This window comes from Gouania willdenowi, chromosome 12 (assembly GCF_900634775.1).
Source record: "Gouania willdenowi chromosome 12, fGouWil2.1, whole genome shotgun sequence".
NCBI lineage: Eukaryota > Metazoa > Chordata > Actinopteri > Blenniiformes > Gobiesocidae > Gouania > Gouania willdenowi.
In genome coordinates, this window is record NC_041055.1 from 29,854,527 (window position 1) to 29,879,836 (window position 25,310).

At 34.5% G+C, this 25,310-nt stretch overlaps 1 protein-coding gene across 1 annotated transcript; it reads left to right on the top strand.

Moving 5' to 3' along the window:
• The first annotated feature begins 9,859 nt into the window (after positions 1-9,859).
• Positions 9,860-18,375, top strand: LOC114473389 (protein CutA homolog). Its single transcript, XM_028462969.1, has 6 exons — positions 9,860-10,116; positions 11,416-11,564; positions 12,477-12,536; positions 15,552-15,597; positions 15,684-15,733; positions 17,374-18,375. The coding sequence occupies exons 1-6, from the start codon at positions 10,015-10,017 to the stop codon at positions 17,471-17,473; spliced, it is 507 nt and encodes a 168-aa protein (XP_028318770.1). The 5' UTR covers positions 9,860-10,014; the 3' UTR covers positions 17,474-18,375.
• Positions 18,376-25,310: the final 6,935 nt, after the last annotated feature.

Sequence of the window (25,310 nt, forward strand, 5' to 3'; positions counted from 1 at the left end):
GTACTCAATCTTTTCATACTATCTAATGTAAACGCATTACAGGGTGTAAGAAAAAATTGATTTGGCGATATATCGTAATATTTCCCTGCACAATTATCGTATCGATCCAAAAAAAAATTTTTTAAGTCATGTTTTTTATAAAGAAAAAATATTTAATTGCACTAGCATATGTATACCCCAAAAATAATATTAATTAGGTTTTTTTAAGGTAATTTGACAGTTTGATAAACATACCACTTATTTTTTCATATTTGATCTTGAAAAAAATCACTTAGTTACTATTTATTTGTTCTCACAAGATTGAATTATTTATTTTCATTTAATTGTATTTCATACTATTTTGTACGTGTAAAGGTGGACTTATTGATATCACAATACATATTGTTTTGTTTAGTATCAATATTTATATATATATATCGTATTGTGACATGCAAATTGTGAATCTTATAGCAATGCATGCACACCCCTACTATATACTAAATTTGCCATCAAACTTAGTATGAGTAGTACGTTAGTATGGTGTTTGGAACACAACTTCAGATTCGATGCATGTCCTCCAAGGATCAATGACTTTATTCTGGTTCAGTAATAGATTTGCAGAGAATTTTAACAACAATTTAAAAAAACATCTGCCTTTGCAAAAAGAGTAATTAAGGCAGCAGGAAGGAAAGCAGCTCTGTTGCACGCTCTAACTACTCTAGGTCTACAAAAAGGCTTTGTTGTCTGCCCCTCTGCTCAACTCACTAATTCCCCTTTAGAATTTTGCTTTATTTCACAGCATGACATTTTCATTGATCCCAACATGAGACCATCAAGCTTAAGGGTAAATTATGAAAGGCATCCACTTTTTTATTTCTTTCTGCTTCTCATCTTGTAGCCTCAGTATATGCCATAAAGTGCATTGATAGAAATCATTATTATCTTGTTTTTCAACTTAACACCATACGGAGGCAGGGGGAGCATTGCCCTCCCACTGGTCAAAAGATTGTATTACAGTTTTCCCAAATTCATTTGAAAAAATACAATTCTTGATATAATTTACATCATATACAAATATTTTAAGTGCCATACAACACAGTGACTGTACAAAATATATACATATTCATTTGTTGTTCTTTTAAAAATACAAATTATGTTTTGGCGCTTGAGTCATGTGACCATCGTTATTGAGACTTTTTTTTTTTTTATGAAATAGTTTTCTGCTGATTTGATTCTAATATATTACTGTTAGTTTCATGTCACAGATGTTAATTCTACCTCAGGTGTGAAGTTTTATATACGTTTTCAGTGAAATGGTCCCAAACTTATGAGACTTTAGGTTGGTTCTTCTGTTGCACCTTTTTTTTAAACCTTTTTCCACCTTTTTGCCAAGTGAATGCATAGCTAATGCTAGGTTAATGCTATTAATGCTAGGTTCTAAGGCTAATGCTAAGTTTATGCTTAGCTAATGTTAGGTTGTGCTGAATGTAAAAACATTTAGCTCACTTTTCATTCATTTGAGACAAATTCCAGTAAAATAGCATGTTAAATATTGTTAAAAATACGTAAACATGAATAATAAATAATCTAAATGTAAAAGTTAAATCTAAATGTTAAATGTAAATCCAAATGCTAAATCGGTCACCGAGTGTAAAGTTAAATGTTTAGGCCCCACCCACACCACAAACTGCGGCTCAGTGAGTGGTGGAGAGTGTGGGCGGGGACTCGTGATGTACAGGATCTGACCTGCCCACTTTGTATAATTTCTAAATATTTTGCTTTACACTAGGCGATCGATTTAACATTTCGATGTAACATTGAGATTTTATTTAACATTTAGATTTAACATTTAGATTTACATTCACCGAGATTAATATTAAGATGTACTATTTACATTTAGGTTTATTTTCATGTGTACACATTTTTAACAATGATGGAGAACATCCTGTTTTTTTTTTTTTAATTTTATTTTATTTTGAACATGAACACAACAGCAGTGTATCCCACAGTGAGAAAAATGATCATAATGATAATTAAAAAAAATAATAATTAAAAATGAAAATCAAACAAGACAAAGAGAGAACAAATGGTACAAAATTCAAACTCGTGAAGCCTTTATATCTGTTTGAAAAGGAGTAGGAGGAAGTATATACTTATAATCCTCTCCCTTGTAACATCTACCACTATACATATAATCTTCTTATAATATACACCGATTTACACTATAAATATACACATAATTAATGTACATATGTCTTGTATATAATTGTATATCATAATTGTATATATAATTATACAATTCATGTGATCCACTATACATTCATATTTCCACACATACACAAGTATATACACACTTATTTACAATTTTATCCCTTTAACACTTGTGCTTCGAGAAGATAAACTTTATGTATTTATGTTTAAAATGCTTTAAATTCAGATTTTTTTATTTCAATACACAAACTGTTCCACAACCTGGTACCGCTCACTGACACACAAAAGCATTTTTTGTTGTTCGTGCGTGTAGTGAACAAAGGTCAATTTTGTCTCTTAAGTTACAAATCTCAGCTTTTTCAATAAATAATTTCTGAATATTTTTTAGAGAGAAGTTTTCGTTGTGCTTTAAATGTTATTTTACTTGTTTGAAAAGCTACAATTTCTGCTAATGCAAGTTATTTTGATTTATTGAATAGTGGCTCGGTGTGGTCCAAATATCCTATGTTATTAACGTAACGGAGCCAAAATGTCAAGGTCAAGGTCGCGTCAAGTGTCAAAAAACAAAAATTTTCCATATCTCTACGACTATTTATCGAACAAGTCCGATGCTTACATTTATGAAAATGTCATCTCATGTGGAGTATTTTATTTTGTTGGACCAAAGTTGTACAACATACCAGCAGTGACGTGCAGTCAGGGTAGACAAGGTAGGCAGTGCCTACCCCTACAAGGGTGAATTGATATTTTGATTATTTGTTTTAATTACAATATAATTATAAATTATTTAATTATCAATTTCCGATAACCTACAGTACCTATAAGTATAAAAGTGTCAGCATTTTGTGTTTTTCATAGCCCAAATGACTAAACATCACTATTTCCTGGTACAGCAGAGACGCTGCACAGTCTCACTCCACCATAAGGCAGGAGGAGGCCACGCCCCCTCCCAAAGGCACGTTGCTGCTCTGCCTCTGTTCCCATAGCGTGTTTTTATGTGTTTGCGCATGCGCAGTCAGGTTCAAGATTAAAACCATTTACGTCCAAAGGCAACTCTCTACGCTGCCTTTGGAAGTAACCGCGCTATGCTAAATGCTATAAGCAAGTTCACAGTGCATTAGTTAATTGATAGAGCGTGGCCGCTGCTGCTACGTTCTCTAGCTAGTGGGCGGGATAACACTACAGGCAGGATGACAGCGCTAGAGACGATAGAGAAACTTTCTTTTGAGAAAAAACGACAGCTTTTAAAAGATGGAGACCAACACCTGAGTTACCAGAGCTTCAGCAAAGGTAAGGTCAGAACATTGTTGGTACTTTCTACAGTGAATGGTACAAAAGGAAGGATTGGCGTTGTGGATGCTCCTCACTGAGGCTGTTCCGAGTTGTTGTTGTCATTTTCTCCGTGTTTCTGTGTTTCCAAAACAAACAACGGATGCGCTGTCGTGTCATGAGATATATCTTGTTGGGAGACTATGGGGGCTATAATAAATAATTGTTTGTTTCTTTTATGGTGTTCTACGATGTTGATTTTGTTAGATTAACACTTGCTAGCAGAAACATATGAAATTGTCATTGGTGTTGACATTGGTGGTCTCGATTTGCAACGCCCCGCCTACCTAACCCTAGTGGTCACGGCGCATCACTGCCGACCAGTAAAAAGATCGGTAGGGGTCACAGTTCATAACGTCACAAATTGAGACACAGTGCTCAGACTGGTACCATTGAACAACATTTCCTTTCAATGTGTGACCTTGACCTTTGCTGAAGGTCATATTTAAGATCAAGGCCAATCCAGCCTGTCATTGCTCGATCTTGTTAGATCTCGGAAGCTTAGCAGGTCTGGTTCCTGGTTCGTAGGTGGATGGAGACCACTGAGAATTCCAGGTGCCACAGTGAGGTGGCAGTCACCCCAGTGGTATCCGTCATTGTGTCCTTGGGCAAGGCACTTCACCTACATTGCCTAGTATGAATGTAGTGTGTGAGTGAGTGTTGGTGGTGGTCGGAGGGTCCGATGGCGCACTATGGCAGCCTCTCCTCCGTCAGTCTGCCCCCAGGGCAGCTGTTGTTACAGCAATTGCTTACCACCACTAAGTGTGGAGTGAAAGAATAATGCCTCAATTCTGTAAAACGACTTTGAGTGTCTATGATAAAGCGCTATATAAAATTGATGCATTATTATTATTATTTTTAAGGTCAGTATTCTGTTTTTCCTGCATTCTTACTTTCAATTTAATTAGTAAAAAGAACAAACTAGTCAACCAATCCAGATATAAGTTGTCATTTTTGCCATTTTTTTTGCCAAATGCGTATTCACCTTACAAATACAAGTTTTGCCCAGTTAATTCTATTTATTCAATAATCTTAAACTCCACCTATGGTTTTCATGTCCAAAGGACAAACAAGCTTTGGAAGCCCTTGAGGGAATGAAAGCCCCTGGGATTGTTACCCCCAGAATGGGCAGATCAAACGCCTCTCGTCGGCTTATTCCTTCTTCTTTCGATCTCTATTTTGGTTCTTGTTGCTTTCTTTCTTTCAACGGTGGCTTATATGGCTCTATCAGAGCTGTCTGATGGGCTCTCAAACCAAGCCTGGGTGAGTTAGGGGGAATAAATTGCCCTCATACAAGGGGCTGTGACATGGATGGCGCCCCCTGCTGCTTAAACTCTGATCTTTTGCTTCGTTGGGTGGAAAAGTAGGGATGATGATGATGATGATGATGATGATGGCTGGAGCAGGGAAAACAAAGTATGCAGGTATCAGAGCAGGTCAGGAGGAGAAATAAAAAAGGTGGTGAGAGTGGCATGAGTCATGCTGCTTACGCTGTGTTGGAGCATTTACATTTCATTTCTATTGATACATACTGGATGGAAATTGTTTTATTTATTCACAGTGACAGGAAAGGATGGATACAGTCGGTGTGTGTGTGTCTACAGCGCCATCATGTGGACATTCTTTGTAAAAACAGATTAAAAATAAATAATAGTGACAAGGCAGCTGTGGATCAGGATGGACGATAATATGAAACACATGTTCTGTTACCAAAAACATATTTTACAACATTAATGAAATGGTGTCAGAACAAATTGTTCAAATCTATGTCACAGAAGATTAAGTTTTTTTCTTAAACAAAATAAAATATCCTGCATTGCTCCAGTAGAGCGGGGGTTCTCAACCATGCAGTCAGAATATTTTTCAAACAATTTGAGCCGATTTTTGCTTATTTTTACCCTTTTTCTGCTACTAATTGCCAATTTCATCCTATTCTCATCACTTTTTCTTGCCATATTTTTGATCCTTTATATACATTTTTGCAACATTTCTGCCACTTAATCAAATTTCAATGCCTTTTCTGCAAAGTTTTTCCTCTTAAGATATTTTTGGCACCTATAAACCCTTTCCACCTCTTTTTCCACCAAATGTCACATATGTTGACACATTATTGTCACTTTTAACCTCTTTTCACCATATTTCACCACCTTTTCCACCATTTCTGGTCACTTTTAACCCATTTTAATTCTGATAAAACCAAAAATTCAAACTTAAAATTAAAAAAAAAAATTTAATTGCTCTTTTATCCTCTCCAAAAAATCTGCATTTTGTATCTCCAGCCCCACTTAAGGTTTCACTAGATCATGTGTTCTCAACCATGGAGTCGAGAGACACTGGGGTCGACAGAATATTATTTTAAACAATTTAGCCCATTTTTGCTAATTTTTACCATTTTTCTTCAACTACACCAAACTTGCCATATTTTAACCAACTTTCATCCCTTTTTCTTGCTATATTTTTGATCATTTTAATGCATTTTTGCTACATTATTAACATTTCTACCACTTCTCCATTAAATTTCCACTTTCAAGACCTTTTCAGAACTTATAAACCAGCTTTCCACCACATGTTCTACCTAATGTCACATATGTTGACCCATTATTGTCACTTTTAACCTCTTTTCACCATATTTCATGCCTATTTTTGCCAATTTAACCACATTCACTATTTGTCATGCCCGTTATTTGCCAGTTTAAAATAATTGTTCCTACTTTTTAATTACATTACTCTAACCGTCCCTCACCTCCCCCCATTTCTGCCACTTTTAAACCAATATTGACACAGAAATTACCTTATAAGTTCTGTTTTGGATTTCTAAATTATTTGTCACAATCTGTGACTCCGTCTTGAAGGTGGCTTTAACTATTGTAAAAAAAAAAAAAAAAACTATTTTAAACGTTCTATGAAATGCAACAGATTTTGCAAAGGCAACAAGAAACATTTGAATTATAGGCAGTAGAACTAACATTAAAGACTACAGAAAAAAAAGTTATTTATTCATGTAATTACTTCTTTTATTCAGGTTCAGAATTGATTATTCATTCAAATGGGTTATAAATTAGTGCTTTAGCTGTGGCTTTAGTAAAATAATGTGCATTCCGTGCCTAATTATAGTGATTTTTCCCTATAAACTTTAATGTATGTATGCATAAACTACCTCTGTGATGTTTTAAAGTGTAACAAATGGTGGTGCTAGTAATTTTAGTAAAGATACTTGTACTCTAACTGTTTGCTGAAATGTTTACTGAAACTCTTAAAGGGGACATATCATTTAAATCCACTTTTTTAGCCCTTAAATGCATTTTGTTGTATATTTAGAGTGCTTAGAAGTACAGAAAAAAATCAAATTAGTCTCTTCAGGTGCTCCGTTGATATCTTTATATTCTGTTTTGCTCATATTTTTAAATCTGTTTCGATTTTTCTATTCTCTATTACGTTTTTTGAACTATTACATCACAGTATTTGCAGCGGAACTGCCAAAATTAGTACATCAACTCCAGGTCCAACACTTCGAGCAATCCACCATTTTTATTTCTCGCTTTTATTTTGTAGTCCAAGCTCAAGGATGCCGAAGTTACGAGAGGATAAGTCAAAATGTTGGATTGTTGGATGTAGTAACCCACACGCTTCATTACACCATCTCCCAGCATCAGAACCTTTTCAAAGTGCCTGGTTGAGTTTTATTTTTTATGGAAATGTACCACATCTGTGGGTAAGGTCATTTTTGTGTGTGTGAAGCACTTCAATGATGACTGCTTCATCAACCTCCACCAGTATAAAGAAGCATTTACAGAAAGACTTTGTCTGATTGAGGGTTCAATTCCTTCTATCTTTGGAGACGATGAACAGAACACTTCGGTAAGCTGTAAATAACGCTAAAAAGTGTGATGATAAGACGTCCCTGTCATTGTTTTGTTAGCATTAGCAGTTGCACCGTCTTCATATGTTAGCGCTGTGTGCTCGTTTTAGATCCTTGATGATATGGCCTACGTGATTTAATTTAAATCTAAAGTTTTCATTAGTCATTTCATTTTGCCGTTTTTGTCTTTAAAAAGCCTGTATTAAAATGCATTTCGTGACGTTAGCTTGGCGCTAGCGTTAGCTCGGTGCTTGTGTTAGCTCACTTATTAGGGTTCTGCAGGTTCATCATCTTCATTTTCATCTCGCTCTGCTGGGTCCGACTCTGGCTGGAACATGTAAGGCTGGATGGACAAGTCTTCCGTTGTTGACATTTTGTAAATAACCTCTGAATAAAAAGTTTATGCGCCGCTACATAACCGTATCTCTTATATCAAACTACAAAAATGGCCAAGCAGGGTGGAGTTGAACTGAGTGTCACCTGAAGAGGGGGCGGGGTATGGAGTGTCTCATTTGCATTTAAAGAGTTGCTCTCAGAAGCACATCAGAAAAGGGGTAGAAAAGGGGTGGAGCTATAATAATGAGGAATTCAGACCCAAGCATTGCAGTTCCACTTTATATAGACCATAACTGTATGATTTATATGTAAAAATGAAGGATTAAAAACCATGATATGTCTCCTTTAAATCGTATAATCATGTTCATTATATTTTTCTGTTCATCTAAAACATTTCTGTGGTTGTTGGAGAATGTGGTCAGGGACTAAAAGTGAGGATATATCTCTCACTTACGTTCACAAAAGGCTACTTTTGTGAGAAACCGTAAAAAAAAATAGGAAGCTTTAAATATTTTACATGTTGCTTTTTATGCACTTTAGTCTATAAAAAACTCACAAGTTAATTTCCCTTCAGAGGAAATGCTCGAGCACAACAAATGTAAAAAAGCACCATAAAGGACAGCATTTCCAAAACGTGAATCTGTGTTAAGGCTAAAGTCAAAGCTCTATAGACTTTTATTGTGCGGTTTTAATTTGATAATTTGTACAAATAAGATGACTTTGCAGTTTTTTTTCTTACTTAATTTACCATTCATTAACGAGCTTTTACTGATTTCAGTTAATCTTGTCCTAAAATGTTGTTTTGCAAAGTTTGCTAGAATCACGCAAAAAATAACTTTTTCATAGTTTTATTTTGAAACAGGCGAGTTTTCTCTCATCCTGTTGTCAAAGATTAAAAATGTATCACAGCTATGATGCATCTGCTACATTAGTAAGTTGTACATTTATTCTCAAATAATAGATATTCACACTCTTGTTTGGTCTATAGATCCATAAAATTAGTTTTATGAGGCATAATAATAATAACAACAATAACTTTAACACTAATAACGATGATGATAACAATAACAAACAATAATAAAAAATGAGTACTAACAACAACAATAAAATGATGACTATAATAACTAACACCAATCATAGTAATAACACTAATAACAATAACACAAATATAATATTAATATAATAATAATATTAATGATGATAATGATAATAATTATAATATTAATAATGATGATAACAATGATGATAACAAAAACAAACAATAACAAAAAATAGTAATAACAGCAACAGTAATAATGATGTTGATGATGATAACTGACGCCAATATAAACCCAACGTTAATAATGATAATAACGATAATAATAATAACTAACTATAACACTATTAATCATAATAACAACACTAATAATCATAATAACACTAATAATAATAATTAACTGTAACACTAATAATGCTGATGATAACAATAACAAATGATAATAAAAATAGTGATAACAACAACAATAATAACAACACTAATAATGATAATGACATTATCATAACAGCTGATGACAATAACAGCAATGATAACAATAATAATAATAACAATAATAATATAACAATAATATATAATAACAAAAATAACAATAATAATAAATACCACAACAACATTATTAATAACAAAAATAATAACGGCACCATTAAGAATAATGATAATAAAATTATTATTATTATTATTATTATTATTATTATTATTATTATTATTATTATTATTATTATTATTATTATTGTATATGATAATGTTAGTATTAGTTTGTCTGTATTTATAGTAACTTATTGTATTTTCCTGAAGGACAAACACTAGAGCTTCTGACTTTGCTGTTTTTCTTGTTGCCATCACAGACTCATCATGTGGGTGACACACACGCGCACACACACACACACACACACACACGCACACACACACACACACACGCACACACACACACACACACACACACACACACACACACACACACACACACACACACAGACACACACACACCAAAGCCGATTATGACCCGGCCTACCGAGGGGAGGAGGAAGCTGTATTCTCATTGGCTGTCACCGTGGCAGGAAGTGTTAAACAACCAATGAAATGATAGATAGATAAATCCGTCACTCTGACAGTTCGACCTGTTCTTTACCTGTCTGTCAGCTGTGAGTTTCCTCCTCTAAAACAAGCAGCACTGGGAACTAATATTGATAGTAAATAAATATGAAAACGATAGCTAGAGAAGATATGATTCTATGAACGGAGGAGGAACTTATTTTCTAATGAAATGACAGTAGTGAGCGGAACTAGGATGGAGTGTCTGTACCAGCGGTGGCCAATGGAAACAGCCCTGAACACAGCCAGGCCATTTCTCCTCATGTTCACTATGGTGAGATATAATACACTTTATACTGCTAATTTCATATTTATAGCAACTTTTTAACCGGTTTCCTAATTCATTTTCCTTCTGTACTAATTTAATTTCCTATCTGTGCTGCTGTTGGATCTGTGTGTGTGCGTGTGTGTGTGAGAGATTCTAAATGTTTCAGTCCAAGGCCAATACTCATCCATCACACAGACACTGCCAAATATTAACAGGATAAATATTGAATCCCATCCAAACAGACCAATCCCTTCAAATGGGCAGGAGAAAATGAAATTGTCTTATGGCTTCACATCAACCTGGTGGAAAAACATGACAGCTAAATAGTATAATGATTATAACTAGGGACGGGTGATATTACACCATTGCCATTAAATACGAATATATTGCTAGGAATGATTAATTTGTTTACGCAAAATACTAATTATCGCTACAAAATACTAATTTGTGTCATAGAAATACTAATTTGTTGCCACAAAATACTAATTTGTATCTAGGAAATACTAATTTATTGGACAACATACTAATATGTTGCGAGGAAATACTAATTTGTGGCCATGAAATACTAATTTGTGGTCACAAAATAATAATTATCACTACAAAATACTCATTTGTGTTTAGGAAATACTAATTTGTTGCCACTAAATACTAATTTATTGCAGGAAATACACATTTGTTTCTAGGAAATACTAACTTGTTGCAGGAAATACTAATTCGTTAACACAAAATACTAATTTGTTGCAGGAAATACTAATTTGTGGCAACAAATACTAATTTGTCACTACAAAATCCTAATTTGTGGCCAAAAAATACTACCAGGAAATTGTTCCAATAATACTGGTAATTTGTTGCCACAAAATAGTAATTTGTGGCTACGCATTACTAAAACACATACATTAGTTTTTAGTTTTACAGTTTTATGTCACATCTAGGGCTCTGTAATATGCTGTTGTTTGAGACGACATATTTTAATAACAAATATGGGACTTTTTCCATAACTAAATTTTATTAAGATGAATTGATTTCGCACAGATTTTGTTTGTTTGTGGAATACATCATGTGCGTCACATTAAAAGTAGGCTGAACCTGTTATTACCATTTAAATATATATTATATTACCCTGAAGTAGGTTGGTGGGGAGGGGGGTGGGATGGGGTTATGTGTATCAGTGAATATCAGAACTTTAGTGTGGGACAATATTGACATATCGGATTTCAAACTGAAAGCTTTTATCAGACATCATAAATTATAAAATCACAGGTAATAACAGTGTCATATGGTGTTTTCCTATGTAACCATGTGCAGTTCTTCATCCTGGTGGTTTCCATGTATCCTGGTCTCTGGTGCATTGGAATCAGACTTTGTTCCATCTTCACTGGAAGCTACGTACCAGGTCACCACTGCGTCCTCCTCATCAACAGCCCCAACGAACAGACGGCAAAGGACATCAGCAGGTACTGCATATACAGTCACTGTCAGCATCCGCTCAATGTTTTATTGAGCAACAAAACACTCAAGGATAAGTATGAGAAGAAACGTATGAAATGCTGAATGTGGTTAAATTAGCAAAAACATAAGCATGAAATATGGTGGAAAGAGGTTAAAAGTGGCAATAATGGCTCAACATATGTGACATTAGGTGGGAAAAGATGTAAGTCCTTGTTTTAATCAGAAATAAAAATGGGTTAAAAGTGACCAAAAATGGTGGAAAAGGTGGTGAAATGGGATTTTCAGAAATTGGTTAAAAGTTGTAAATTAGAGTGGCCAAAAATGGACAGAAAAAGGATTCAAAGTGTCAATATTGGAACAAATAGTAGGAGTAATTAGTTTAAACTGGAAAATAATGGGCTTGACAAATGATGAATGTGGTTAAATTGCCAAAAATAATCATGAAAAATGGTGAAAAGAGGTTAAAAGTGACAATAATGGCTCAACATGTGCAACATTAGGTGGAAAAGTGGTGGAAAGGGTTTATGAGTGACGAAAATGTCTTGAAAGTGAGAAAAATGTGCTGAAAAGGCATTGGGAATTTGATGTAGAAGTGTCAGAAATGGGAGCAAAAAATGCATTAAAAGGAGAAAAAAATATGGCAAGAAAAGGTGTTGAAAATAAGTGTAGTTGTAGAAAAATGGTGGAAATTGGCAAAAATGGGCTCAAATCCTTTAAAAAATACAAGGTTGAGCCAGAGTGCGACTCCTCCATATGTAAATCATATCCCTCCGAGGCAACATTTACTATTTCTGGAAAAAAGCCTTTTGAAATTTGACCTTGGTTTCTGGGAATGAGCTCGTTTTGCTGCTGTAATGGATGCACAGCAGGTGGCTCGTGTTTAATTCATCTCCTCTGATGTGTTTCTGTGTTTGTAGGGCACTCATGGAAAGACGACTGGCCGCCACTATTAACATCCTCCCCAGGACTTCCACAATGTAATTCTGACTCCTCCCTCTGATATGTTGGAAACACGTTTTCCGCCATTGTTGACTGACGAACCCAATGAGCAGCTTTAATGTTTTCCCGCACATGCTCAGACACGTATAACGAACCACAGGTGCTTTAGTGAATGAGCGTTCCTGTTAATGCATAACCACACAAACACTGGAGCAATAAACAAGTAGGAACCTGAAATCAGTGAAACAAAGAAGTGAAAAATCTGCTTTGATTTCATCTCAAACTAGTTCTTTTGTTTTTGTCTACTTTTATTTCTATTTCCTGTTGGATTTAAACAACAGCTATCATATCAACAATCCAAAAAGCATAATGAAGTTAATACTTAGCTTTAGATGTTTTGTTATTTTAATAATATTTTAACAGTAATCAGCAGTTAAAATTAATTGCCGTTTACTACAAGTGCATTTGCCTATAAACATGGCTCTTATTGTGAAAAGACGAAATGCCTTTTCAGCTTGAGCAGCACTTAAAAATTTGTGTTTTATCTTTTTATCAAAGAGGAAGTTGCACTCATTAACAGGAAGTAGTTGTCGAGGGAGTGAGGGATAAAACACATACTAAAATTTAGGGCAATGAAAATGGAACTTTGGACAATGCCTGTATGGTATTTCTTTTGATTTTTTTTTTTATTTTCTTTTGTATTTTTTTTTATTATGGTAAAACTTGTTAAAAAAAATCAAAAGAAAAACTGAGTTATTAAAAATATATACATTTTTTTTTTAATTTATTTTAAATCTTCACCAATTAGTAAAGCTCAATTAATTTAATTCTTAAAATTAAAATACTATTCAAGACTTATTTTACAATTACAATTGAGTTCTTGTATTTATGTCACTTGATATAATTATTGTTTTTTTCTACTTCCTGTTGGATATAAAAGGTAGCAGCTATCATATCAAGAATCAATAATTCGTAATTTAGTTAATAGTCAGCTATACATGTTTATTTAAAAAGCAAATATAGGCTATTTTCATAATGTTATATCAGTAATCAGCAGGTAAAGTTTAGCCCCGTTTACTACAAGTGTGTGTGAGCCTATAAACATGGCTCTTATTGTGAAAATACTTAACGCGGAAGTACATTTTTAGCTATAACAGCACTTGAACATGAAAATCCAGCATTTATTTGCAAAAATTAATGAACCAAATTTTATTATTTGTGTTTTATTTTTTTGTCACACAGGAAGTTGCACCCACCAACAGGAAGTAGTTGCTCCAGGAGTAAGAAAAACAAAACAAAACACATACTCGGGTGATTTTTCAGAACCAACAAAGTGACAAAATTTAGGCCAATGAAAATGGAAATTTTAGACAATGTACATATGGTCATTTTTTGGAACGTGTACATATTTATTTATTCTTTTACTTATTAAATGAAAATTATTATGTTTTATGAAATGCCCTTATGCTCTAGAACAGGGGTTTTCAAAGTGTGGGGCGTCCCTCTGCTGGGGGGTGCCAGAGTTCTTCAGGAGAGGCGTGGAGTGCAAAAAATAAAAAAAAACAGAAGAAATTGTAGTAAATATTTTCACACAAAGGAGAAAAAGAAAGGGTGAAAGTGTCTGTTAGTGGTTCTCAAACTTTTTTGGGTGTTTCCCACTTTGAACAAAGGGGAACTTTAAAGCCCCTACCTGCACCCATTTCCCTTTGGTTACATTTTGTTCCCGGTCCATATCTAATAATTTATATTCTGCTACATTTTTAGGCTTCTCATCATTACTTTCTTCGTGTGTAGGGGTTTTGTCTGATGTTAATGATCTTTATTCATTTTTCTTGCTACTTGACGAGGGCGGTCGCATTCTCTCCTCCCGCTCTCTTTCCCATCTGACCTTGCTGTCTGCTTTGTCTGCTCTGTCTCAGGAGAGTCTCTCTGCTACCTTCCAAAACTAAGCTAACTACAGAATTGTTCAGCTGGTCTTAATGCTGTAGATCAGATTTACTCAACGCGGAGGTCAGGCCCTGGTGAGCCTGTTTGCCCACATGGAACGTTAGCAGCTGAGTATACGATAGATCCTTGGAATAAGTGGAAGATCGTATGCCTGACTATGCTTTCTGTGGAGGACGTCGAAGGTTTATACATGATCAGAATCATGGTATCAGGATTGCTGCTCATTGGAGCCGGCGGCTTCCTGATTTACCAGAAAGTATGTGCGACTTTGGCGGCCATATTGGAAAGGTTGCCAGTCATTTCTGAATGATGGGACAGGGCTATGACCTCTCAGACTGTCATGCTAAACGAACTCAGAGGCAAGCTGGATGCTACTCTGGAACGTTTGCGGGGAATGGAATCGATCTGGGAGATCCTCGGCCATCTAATGTTTGAGCCACAAAATTTGGATTATTGAGACCAGTGAAGACTCAAGATTATGGGAATGTGCTGACCAACCACCTTGGAAGCTTCAGACAGGATTCTCTGACCTCCCCCCTTTCCCCTCCCCCCTCTGCCACCTGGACTCTTATCTCCTGAACCCAAGCCCACCAAGGCCACCACACAGCATCTGACTGTTTCAGGAATGAAAGCAAAGGTTTTACTTGCCCACTGGCAGCACGCTGCGCCCCCCAGCAACTGGATACCCCCTCCCACTCTTTGCCCCAGCCCCGTCACCTACCCCCCTCCCTCGACGCACATCCAACCCCCACCTGCCCACGTGCTATGTTTCGTTTCGTGACTGTGACTGTGTGTTATCTTATCTGTTTTTGCAGCCGAGAGGTTTTTCCTGGTTCTGTACTTTGTTTTGTATTTCCCATTTTTCATCTAAATGCCTTAATGCCCTTGGTGACCCACAGTTCTCCCGTTCTTGTCTCCCATTTTATTTGTTACTGTTCTTCCATGTTTCCATGCTCTCTTTAGATGGGATGATACTGAAATTTGTGTAAAGCACTTTGTGGTTTTTTACTGTGAAAAGCGCTCTATAATTAAAGATTACTTATTATTATCAAAGAAAGGATTTTAATATATATTTCCTTAGAGTTCTTCTGCTTTCTGTTTGTTAGGTACTACTGGAAAGGTGAAATCCAGGATGCGACTGAAATCCTAATGGTACGCTTTGTAAAAAACTGTGTGTGTGTGTGTGTGTGTGTGTGTGGTCAGAAGATGTGTAAACTAAGATGTCATTGTTGTTGCAGCTCATGAGAACAAAGTCCTCCAAGGTTCAGCAGGTTGTGGATTACGTGAGGTAAGAAGCAATGTGGACTTTTAGAAACACTGCACCTTTTTTCATTTATTTCAATTTTATTACATTTTTTGTTAATATTTAGCTACTTAATGTCAATCATTTAAAGGACCTATATTCATAGAATAAATAACACCAATAGTTTTGTGTGAGACGGATTAAAGAAATAAACAGTTATTTCTTTATTTAGCAGCCACATACAAAAGCATTCCTGGCGTATTTTTTTTTTCTTTTTTTGAGGAAAATTCACCTATTTTTAAAGAAGTGCACAGGCTGACAGATGCTGGTGTTTACACACCCACACCTTTCATTTTCTCTTGCGAGATATCACACGTTCTACCTGCAAAACACCATTAATCATTGATACGGCTTCTTTTGCTGCCACCAGTGAATGCAGGATTAAAGCATCATCGTCGTCTATGATCTGACATCTATCTGTAGCTTTAGCTGTAGTGCATCTGCAGACAGGCTTCCTCACATTGGCAGCGTTAACCTTTCCAACGACGACTTTATTATTAAAGTCTGTAAATAAGTGATGAAACGGGGGCGGAAGGACACGTGTAGTTATGAGGCTGTGCTGCAGGAATCCCTGTTCTATGTTGGTGTCAAACCAAGGTTAAGTTTGTTGACTGAAATTTGTCATAGTTTTTTTAAGTGACAATAACTAAACTATTAAAAAAATGTGAACAAAAGCTATGTGAAAATATATATAATTAAGTTATATTGTATTTTATTATTGTTATATATAATCAAATCCAATCAGAACTTGTGATTGTGGTCTTATGCATTGATCTAATTTGCTGGTGTGTATTAACAAACATTATTACCATTAGGTTGATCAATGGTAATGTAATCTTTATGCTTTATATTTTAGTCAGCTTTTTTTTTAAACCATTAGCATTTTCAATTATTTATTTTTTTATGTTATTTATATCGTTATTTTTTATTTATTTATTTTTAATTATTTTAATTTTTTTATGAATTTATGAGTAATTAGTCTGTAACAGATTAAGTCGACTAAAATGTCATTTAGTCAACCTGATGACTAAATTTTGACTAAAACTAAATTGCGTTTTAGTCAAATGATTATGACGAAAACTAAATTATTGTTATTGTTATTATTATTATTTTATTTATTTATTGCATTTATTTATTTATTTATTTATTTATTTTGAATTGATTTATGAGTAATTATTCTGTAAAAGAGTAAGTTAATTAAAGTCTTATAGTCATTTAGTTGTTCTGATGATGACTGAGACTTTGACTAAAACTAAATAAAAAAAAACAGCTGTAAAAATGAACAATATTTGAAACTCATTTTCACTGAGGTGTGAAATATGGACCAGTTTGATCTGAAGTGGGCCACAAATTTAAGGTGGAGAAAAAACATCTTGATTTTGTGACCAAATGTATCTAAAATGTGTGGGATTGTTTGTGGAGAAGTTACAGGACTTTAAAATAGTTGTTTCCTCCATTTGCACATATAAAAGACTGAATTATTTTCATAATTTCCACTTTGTCCTTTTCACTTTCTCCTGTGGGCCGATTTGGATGCTCTAAAGGGCCGTATTTGGCCCTCGGGCCTTGAGTTGGACACTTGTGCTTCATGGTAATAATAATCAAATGTTGTGTGTTCTATTGAGGTCCATCCATCCTTATGCAAACCCAGAAGTGTTGAGTTTCCTAGTGGATGGAGGAAGTCTGGATTATATGAAGTGGATGGATGAAGCCGTATCAGACTGATGAGTCATTCTAACCAACGACGACTCAGGGAAACAAACGTTTGGATCCAAATGTTTGAAATCATGACTTTTCTAACCTGTGGAAAATGACTTTATGTGTGTGCTTCTATGTTTTACTGCTTTTCACTGGTGAAAGTAGCTTGAATCCCAATATTGTATTTTGAGTTTATTTTCGAAATTTTGATTGTAATCTCATCTTTTCGATTTTAATCTCTTTTTTTTTTACTTTCATTTCATCATTATGTTTCAACTTTATTCTCAAAATTTTAACTTTATTCTCAAAATTTCAACTTTATTCTTGGTTTGACCTAAAGCATTTCTTTTCCTTTGTCCAGCTTTAACATTTTGATAAGAATACTGTTAAAAAACAACTATGAGCGAGTGATAACACACATTTTAAAGAATCTAACTTTGTAAAATAAAAATAAAAAGAGTAATGAAACAGTATTTAATGCCTCCTGATTAGATGTATTTCTAAAAAATGTTATATTTCAGGTCTGTGAGATGACCAGAAATGAGCCTAACCATTGTATTTTCAGTTAATTTTTAGCCAAAAATACACATTCTAAAATCCCCATATTTTTCATGCTTTTATTTGTTAATTTTCTACTCTCAAGATGCTAAAATGGTGCCTTAACTTTTTTTTAAAGTTTTTGCACTGATTTAAAGCTGTAGTATGTAGAATCGTTACATTTTTGTTCTTCTTTAACCAAAAATACACATTAAAAAAAAACATTTGAGAAGCACTGATATATAGTATATATATATATATGTGTATATATATATATATGTGTATATATGTATATATATATATATATATACATACATAAATAGAGTTTGGTGTGTGTTTTCTATTTAAAACTGTGTTACTGCAATTACTATATTAATCATCCTATCATCAAATGTGTGTTCATGTGTACAATTTTTCATGTGTTTATACACAATGACTGTATTATTCGTTGTACATTTCAACAGAAACGTTATTCATTTGCTGAGTCATGTTTGATTAGATTAGTCTCTACTCAAGGTCTCAACAAGCAGAGCTCTGTAGAAGCAGTAATTTTTCATCAAAGTCTTTCAGGGTCCAGCGCATCACCTCCACCAGAGGAGGGTTATTGTATTTACAGTGGGGCAAAAAAGTATTTAGTCAGCCACCAATTGTGCAAGTTCACCCACTTAAAAACATGAGAAGCCTGTAATTTTCATCATAGGTTTAACCTCAACTATGACAGACAAAATGAGAAGAAATTTTTTTTCCAGAAAATCACATTGTAGGATTTTTTAATGAATTTATTTGTAAATTATGGTGGAAAACGTTGCTTTTCTTTATTAAATATGTTTTTTTTAATACATTCCCATCTCAGCGTGGACTTAATCAGTGCAGAGCAACTGTTGTGGGTCAAAATCAGAGCACAGCTGAAATTTTGCCTTTACAACTGTACAACTTCATTCATATTACTGGAGCTTTTTTTTTTTTTGGCTGCACCACTTTTTTCATCTTAATAAAACATTTACAACTGTATCTCTACAAATGAAGCCTGTCTGCACTGCCAACCACCATCTTCACTTGTTTACTAGGCTAATATTTACTTTGTATTACTATCGAAAATACACAACACATTCTGTTCCCGTCCAACCAGTTATTTCACTTCACCCCGGCATCAGTGTAACACACACACACACAAGCTGACATCATCAAACTCAGTCTGCAGAAAGTGCTTCCGGAATGCAGAGCTGACAATAGATGGTTTATGGTGGAGTTGTTTCTGTAATCCATGCATTAGACCCACAGATCAGGCTGGTATTTCACTCTGTGCATGTGTGTCATTCATGCAACAGGTTAAAAAAGCAACAAAAAACAAGAAGCACATTGTCTATTTTCAAAATGTATTAAAAGATAAATGGATACAATAAGTTAAAGTATGATATTTTAGAATGAAGAAGAGTTTCTGATGAGATTTGAAGGTCATTTAATGGGAAAAGTTGCAATTAGTACAAGTGTTCACTAGATGGTGCTGTTTCAATAGTCTGAACAAACTTATTTTTAATCAACAATAAAATCACTTCAATCAAAAAAAAAATCACTTTAATCAAAAAATCTATATTTTTTCAAGAAAAGAGTTCAAATGCAATATACAGTATATATATATATGGAGAAGATGTATGTGGTTGAATAGACATTAAATCTACCTATATAATTTAATATACAGCTCAGTAGTTTTAAACTCTAGAACATTAAAAGAACAAACAAGTTATCAGAAAACATGATAAGAATAGTGATAATTATCTTTTACAGAGGACGCATGTAGTAGGTCATTGTAAGCTCAAGTATTAATGGACAAAATAAACAAAATAATGAAACGTGTACACGAAGGTAGTCAAAAAGAAACATTTTTAATCAAAAATAAAATCATTATAATAATAAAATCAAAAAAAAAGTTAACCTAAAGCAATAATAAATATTTTCAATCAAAGAAAAAGCGTTCAAATGCAAAAAAAAATAAATGATTGCAAATAATCCAAATAATTGCATTTGAACACATTTTCTTTGTTGAAAAGCTCCATACGTGTATCACTTTAGTGAATATTAAAAATACAGCTCAGTAGTTTTTACACTTTAGAACATATTTATATAATTTAGAAAAAAATAAACAAATCAACAGAAAACATAAAAATGTAAATAAAGTAATAAAGACCAGTGTCTCTTAATTTTGCCTGATGAAGACAAATATAATGTGTAAATGTGCTTTAATCATGTAAAAAATTAAGCTAAATGTTTTTGGGTTTTTTTCCCACATTTGTAAACAAATTACATGAGAATACTGTAACTTTCAGCATTTGTGTTTTTTTTTTTTTGTTTGTTTTTTTTAAGGTGGAAAGAAATGTGGGGTCACAAGACACTGGGAGGGGGTCACCAGATGCCTTCAAGAAACTAGGAATAACAATTTGAGCCCATTTTTGCCTATTTTTACACTTTTCCTACATCTACAGCGTAGCACAATCATATTTCAACCTGTTTTCATCAGTTTTTCTTGACATATTTTTGCTCCTTTTAATGTATTTTTAGGTCGAGCTACCGGACTCAAAACACCCTCACTTTGTTCTTCTTGTTCTTGTGTACACTAGTTAAAATCACCACTACTCTGTTATTCGTGAACAGATGAGGCTGAAATTTGGTAGCTATAATCTATGGATGTGTCCGCATCAACGCTCGGAGCCTGATTTTTGGTCATTTATTTGCATGTTAAATATTACGACGGTTGGTGGTACCGAATCACTGGCACATACCAATATATAAATGGGGCCCATTACCCGATTCCCTGCCAGGGGGCCCCCCTGTGCCCCATTTTTTAGATGACTACTCCTCAGTTAGTTCTCATTAGATCGAAATGCAGTTTGGCATGAATACTAATACCCGGACCCCTATTTCCCACATTTTAAATAGGTCCTGGGGGACCACCCCCCATTTCCAGTCATTTCCAAATTTATGGGAACATAGTTGTGTGACATATCGTTTTAAAGGTAATTCAGCATAGATTATGATTATGCCTCGGACAATTCAATTAGGGGCCCGGGGGGCCACCCCCATTTTTTTTGGTTAATTTCCATTAAAGTCATTTTCTCATTTATTTGTGTCAAATATTGAGACAGTTGGTGGTACCGAATCATTGACACATACCAATGTATGAATGGGGCCCATTATTCCGTATGTGCCACGGGGGCGCCATTTTTCAAATGACTACTTAATTTCTAAATTTATCGGAACACAGTCGTGTGACATATTGTTTCAAAGGCAGTTCAACGTGGATTCTGATTTTACAACACACAATTGAATTTGTTTTACTCAGTAGAACCAAGTCATTTCACTGACATCTCAGGAACATGGTATGTGCTACTCGGACCGGGGGCGGGGCCTGGCCGTAGTTCAGCAGCACTTGTTGGCGCATTACTCCCATTTCTGACACTCCTCCATCAAATTTCAATGCCTTTTCGGCACTTTTTTTTCCACTTTCAAGACATGTTTCCACCCAATGTTGCATATGTTGACCCATTATTGTCATTTTTTTTTTTTTCATCATATTTAATGCTTTTGTTGCCAATTTAACCACATTCATGATTTGTCATGAGCATTATTTGCCAGTTTAAACTATTTTTTCCAATATTGACACTTTTTTTTACCACTTTTTCTGTTTGTTTTTGCCCATTCTTATTTGCAACCATTGTTGGTCACTTTTAAGCCATTTTATTTCTGATTAAAACAAGGATTTACATCTTTATGACTATGTACTATGCCATAAATGATAATAAACTTCCTGGATAACACGTTTTCCTCTTTTATAAACCCTTTTCCACCACTTTTCCCACCTAATGTTGCATATTTTGACCTATTATTGTCACTTTTAACCCCTTTTCACCATATTTCATGCTTATTTTTTTGCCAGTTTAACCACGTTCACAATTTGTCACGCCCATTGTTTGAACTTTTTAAATTACATTATCCCAACCGCCACGTTTCTGCCACTTTTAAGCCAATATTGACATTTTGAACCATTTTTGCCACTTTTTGTCTGTAAGTTGCAACTTATAACTAATTTCTGTGGTTTTAAAATCCCATTTCACTACATTTTCCAGTGTTTTTTGTCACTTTTAGCCCATTTTTTTTTTTTTTACATTCTGCATTAAAGCACCAGCCATGTTCCTATCATCACATAATATTTCATATTCCCATCACCATCCACAAGCCCAGTGGCTGCAGAGATACATAAATAGTCCTCCTGTATCTTTTTTTTCCTTTCTTCTCAAACACAAACACACAAACACTCACATAAACCCATTACTCTAAGCCTGATTGGTCCATGCAGGCGAAGAAGCAACCTATATATGAGTATATGTAATTATACATGGCTGTTGTCCAAGCTGTAAATGCAGACGGCTTCTTTTTTTTTTTTCTGTGCATGATTAAATCCTCTGCGGGATGAAGCGCTAGAAACAAGATAATTAGGAATAATCTGTAAGAAACAGAATATGTTTACAAGCCGACTGAGATATTTCATAAGCTCGCACGCACGCAGCCTAAGAGGCTTGGGCTTTCATTTTTGATTGATTGAAAACATGTTTCTCCTTATACCAAAGTAACTGACAGGATTGTCTTTTTAGTGCATTTTCTTTTTTTAATGTCTATTTCCCCATGCAGTACTACATTTATTGGGATGGATTAATTAAAGCTCATAGCTATAACAAAATAAAGCCTAATAATAATATTATTTTTCCATGATTAGTGCTGACCTAAGCAAACAGTCACTGTCGAAACAGTCTGCTTATACCTTTCCGAGCTTAAATACATTTTTTAAATGACCTTTTACGTAAAATAAATTGAAATGTTCCAAAGATCGATATGATAGAATGATATTATTTACATTAAAAATGTAATTTAGATACATGAATAATGAAATTATTACAGTTTCTATTTATTTTATTTATTTATTTTTCTTTTTATCTTTCTTTTATTTAAACTGCATTTTATTTGAACTACACTTACATTTGAGACAATGAAGTATTGAATGCGGTTGTTTACGACTGTGTGTTGTGTTTTATTTTGAAAAAAAGAGCAATAATTACAGATTTTGTAATGTATTTTTAATCTGTAATTATTTTTTATCAATTACTGGACATTTCCAGCAACCCTATTTAATTTCAGGCAACCCAAAGGTTGAAAAACAGACCTAGATGCTAACATTGTCACCCTTGGAACTTTGACAAAATTTGATAACTTGGAGTTTGAGCATTGATCTGAGAATTAATACAGAAAAACACAGTTTCTATAGTGATTTTTGTGTTTTTCTGTCATTCTGTGTAAGTTTGTTGTTGTGTTGCTCGTTGTGAAGCATTTTGTGCATTTCTGTTGTCCTTTTGTGTATTTTTCCTGTAGAATGTATGTTTTTTGGAGTCATAGTGTATTTGTGTATTGAGTGTTTTTTGTGTATTTCTGTTGTTTTGCTCGTTTCTTGGTACTGTGGGTTTGCAGAGTCACTCTTTGTGTTTTTCTTGTCATTTGTGTACTTTTGTTGTCATTTTCTGTAATTTTGTCTATTTTTCTGAGTAATTTTGTGTATTACTGTTGTCATTTTGTTCATTTTTCTAGTAGTTTTGTGTGTTTTTTGAGTATTTTCTGTGTTTTTGTCTTGTCTCTTACTATAATTTGTTGTATTTTTTAATGTCTTCTTGCTCTTGTTTTGTGTATTTTTCTGTCATTTTGTACATTTAATTTGTGTGTTTTTTATGTAAACATGCTTAAAATGGCCTCAGTAGCTTAAAAACACATGAAAGATTTGATGGGTCATGTGCACGCAGCCTATGGATGTAGTGCATGTGAGCTCTGAATTGGTTCAGTGCTCATTGCTGGGTCACGAAGACGAGAGAAAAGAGTAATAGCTCAATGCCTGCCTGAGTGAGCGAGTGAGTGAGCCTTCACTAAAGGTGATTGCTTTCTTTCTTCTTCTTCTTCTTCAGCTCCTCCTCCTTATGTTCCTCCCATTTCTGCTTGTTTATATCCCATAAATCACATTATCAAGCACCTGTGCAGTTGTTTAAGCCTGTAAGACAGATCTTGGGAACTGGCGGCCAGGGGACCACATGCGGCCCTTGGTCTAATTTTATGCGGCCCCCAAAGTAAATGTACAAAATGACAGAAAAATACACGTTACTGTAGAAAATCTTTGTTCTTTCCTGTATTAATGCTCAGATCACTCATTATTCTAAATGCTGACATGAATGTTGATCATGTGACCCTCTGATCAAACAAACACTCTTCTTCTTCTTCTTCTTCTTCTTCTTCTTCTTCTTCTTCCTCTTCTTCTTCTTCTTCTTCTTCTTCTTCTTCTTCTTCTTCCTCTTCTTCTTCTTCTTCTTTTTCTTCTTCTTTTTCTTCTTCTTTTTCTTCTTCTTTTTCCTCTTCCTCTTCCTCTTCCTCTTCCTCTTCCTCTTCCTCTTCTTCTTTTTCTTCTTCGTTTTCTTCTTCTTCCTCTTCTTCTTCTTCCTCCTTTTCTTTTTTTTTTTTTCTTCTTCTTCTTTTTCTTTTTCTTCTTCTTCTTTTTCTTCGTCTTCGTCTTTTTCTTTTTCTTTTTCTTTTTCTTCTTCGTCTTTTTCTTTTTCTTCTCCTTCGTTAAAAACACGACTCCTCTGTTATTCATGAACAGATCGGGTTGAAATTTGGTAGCTATAATCTATGGATGTGTACGCATTGACACTCTTAGCCCCTTTTTTGATTTGGAGCCCCAAAAGCAAAAAAACAAACAAACATATGTCAATTTCTCATTTATATGCTTGTCAAATATTACGACAATTGGTGGTACCGAATCATTGGCACATACCAATATATAAATTACCGAGTAAATGTCACGGTAGCGCCAGGGGTGTCAACTCTTTTTAGTTCTCGTTAGATCGGAATGCAGTTTGGTATGAATACTCCCCTATTTCCAGTCATTTCCAAATCTATGGGAACATAGTCGTGTGATATATTGTTCCAAAGGTAATTCAACGTAGATTATGATTATACCTCACATAATTTGATTAGGGGCCTGGGGTCCCACCCCCCATTGTTTAGCAATTTCCATTAAAGTCGTTTTCTCATTTATTTGTGAGTCTAATATTGCAACAGTTGGTGTTACCGAATCATTGACACATGCCAATATACGAAGAGGCTCATTACTCCGTATAGCCACGGGGGCACCAGGGGGCATTTTTTTAATGCTCGTTGAATCGGGCTGTAATTTGACATAGATATTCTATGAGCCGATGTCTAGAGCCTCTCAGAGACCTTTTTTTACTCAGTGAAACCG

What these genes read in the sequence shown, in the direction of transcription:
- LOC114473389 (XM_028462969.1), top strand. Translation starts at nt 10,015, where the DNA reads ATGACAGTAGTGAGCGGAACTAGGATGGAGTGTCTGTACCAGCGGTGG. An exon ending in TTCTCCTCATGTTCACTATG is followed by an intron (nt 10,117 to 11,415) that starts GTGAGATATAAT and finishes AACCATGTGCAG; the next exon opens with TTCTTCATCCTGGTGGTTTC. An exon ending in CTCCCCAGGACTTCCACAAT is followed by an intron (nt 12,537 to 15,551) that starts GTAATTCTGACT and finishes TCTGTTTGTTAG; the next exon opens with GTACTACTGGAAAGGTGAAA.